This window comes from Mizuhopecten yessoensis, unplaced genomic scaffold (assembly GCF_002113885.1).
Source record: "Mizuhopecten yessoensis strain PY_sf001 unplaced genomic scaffold, ASM211388v2 scaffold709387, whole genome shotgun sequence".
Classification (NCBI taxonomy): Eukaryota; Metazoa; Mollusca; class Bivalvia; order Pectinida; family Pectinidae; genus Mizuhopecten; species Mizuhopecten yessoensis.
Window position 1 is genome coordinate 1 of NW_018476602.1, and position 1,183 is coordinate 1,183.

The 1,183-nt window shown below is 39.3% G+C and overlaps 1 protein-coding gene across 1 annotated transcript; it reads right to left on the reverse strand.

Annotated features, from left to right (window-relative positions):
- Nucleotides 1-9: 9 nt before the first annotated feature.
- On the reverse strand, nucleotides 10-1,177 carry LOC110440802 (baculoviral IAP repeat-containing protein 7-B-like; the record flags this gene model as incomplete). The annotated part of the gene is made up of 2 exons (XM_021483936.1): nucleotides 622-1,177; nucleotides 10-48 (listed from the first exon to the last, which is right to left on the reverse strand). Coding segments are annotated over exons 1-2 (478 nt in total), but the record flags the coding sequence as incomplete, so codon positions are not given.
- Nucleotides 1,178-1,183: the final 6 nt, after the last annotated feature.

A 1,183-nucleotide genomic window follows, 5' to 3' on the forward strand; every position in this document is an offset into this window, starting at 1 on the left:
GATGCTGGCTTCTGGTATCTACAGTTGCAGTGTCCCTGTCCAAAGCTTCTGTATAAATATAACAATGTAATATATATTTTATGTTTTAATTTAAATTGAATTCACTCCTCACAATTCAATATAATTTATCTTTTCATGTACCTATACTCAGCAAAATATTAAATGCTCCTTGCTTTGTTATTGAATATTATATACTACCAAATGTTTGCCAAGTCAAACTTTCACCCTTTACCTGTGAAATCCATATTCACCCAGTGTTGATTTCCCCTTCACATTTAATCACTATGTTAATTATGTTGTTAATTAATGTTTGCTGTAATGATAAATTTGTCCTCACTCCAAACGGCTAAAAAAATTTAACAGCAGCAAATATTTCCTGGTATAAAGGATAAATATTTAGGGAATATTTTCTATTTTGGTCAGGTTATGAGGGATAAATTGAAATGATAAATTCTGTTTCTAAACTCTTTTCCTTGGAACTAAAGTGTCTGTTATAATGAAGTTCTGCTGTTGAATAATTCCTCGTGGTCATTTACTAGGAAATCTCCTAATCCAAACTCACTTATCTATGGATATTCCTAACTGTTCCAGTATTTTCTGCAGTTTTAGTACATTACATACCTGCTTCGGGTAGGTCAGCAGGCTCCTCATCAACTGGTGGTCTTGCTGCCTCCTCCAAAAGCGGTTCCCATGGTATGGCAGGCCACTGGTTAATGACATCTGCATAGATGGGCATATTTCGAGCATCACCGTCATTGAGGTGCAGACAATGTGGAGATATCCGTCGGTGAATTTCTAGTGGGTTATCTCCCTCCCTCCATTCTCTGTAGATCTGTCCACAGCTATAGCAGCAGGTCTCCGACACTCTACCCGTGTAGAAAAACCCTATCCTTGCCAAATATAGGTAGGACACTCCAGCATTTCTGGGAAAGGACCAGAAGCTCCTTACACGCATCCATTCATACTGCATGCTCTCCAGTACAGTGATCTGTTGTCCTTGCTCCATCTGTTGGAAGTAGCGACCAAGCCCATGTAAAGCTGGTTCCACGATAACAACCATTGGAGCAATTTCATGAAAAGTCAACAATCCAAGTCGTTCCAAGTGGTGCAGTAACCACTGACCTCTGTGAAAGTTACACGCGACACTTCTTAGTGTACACAATGGTCTCCTTTGGGGATCTTG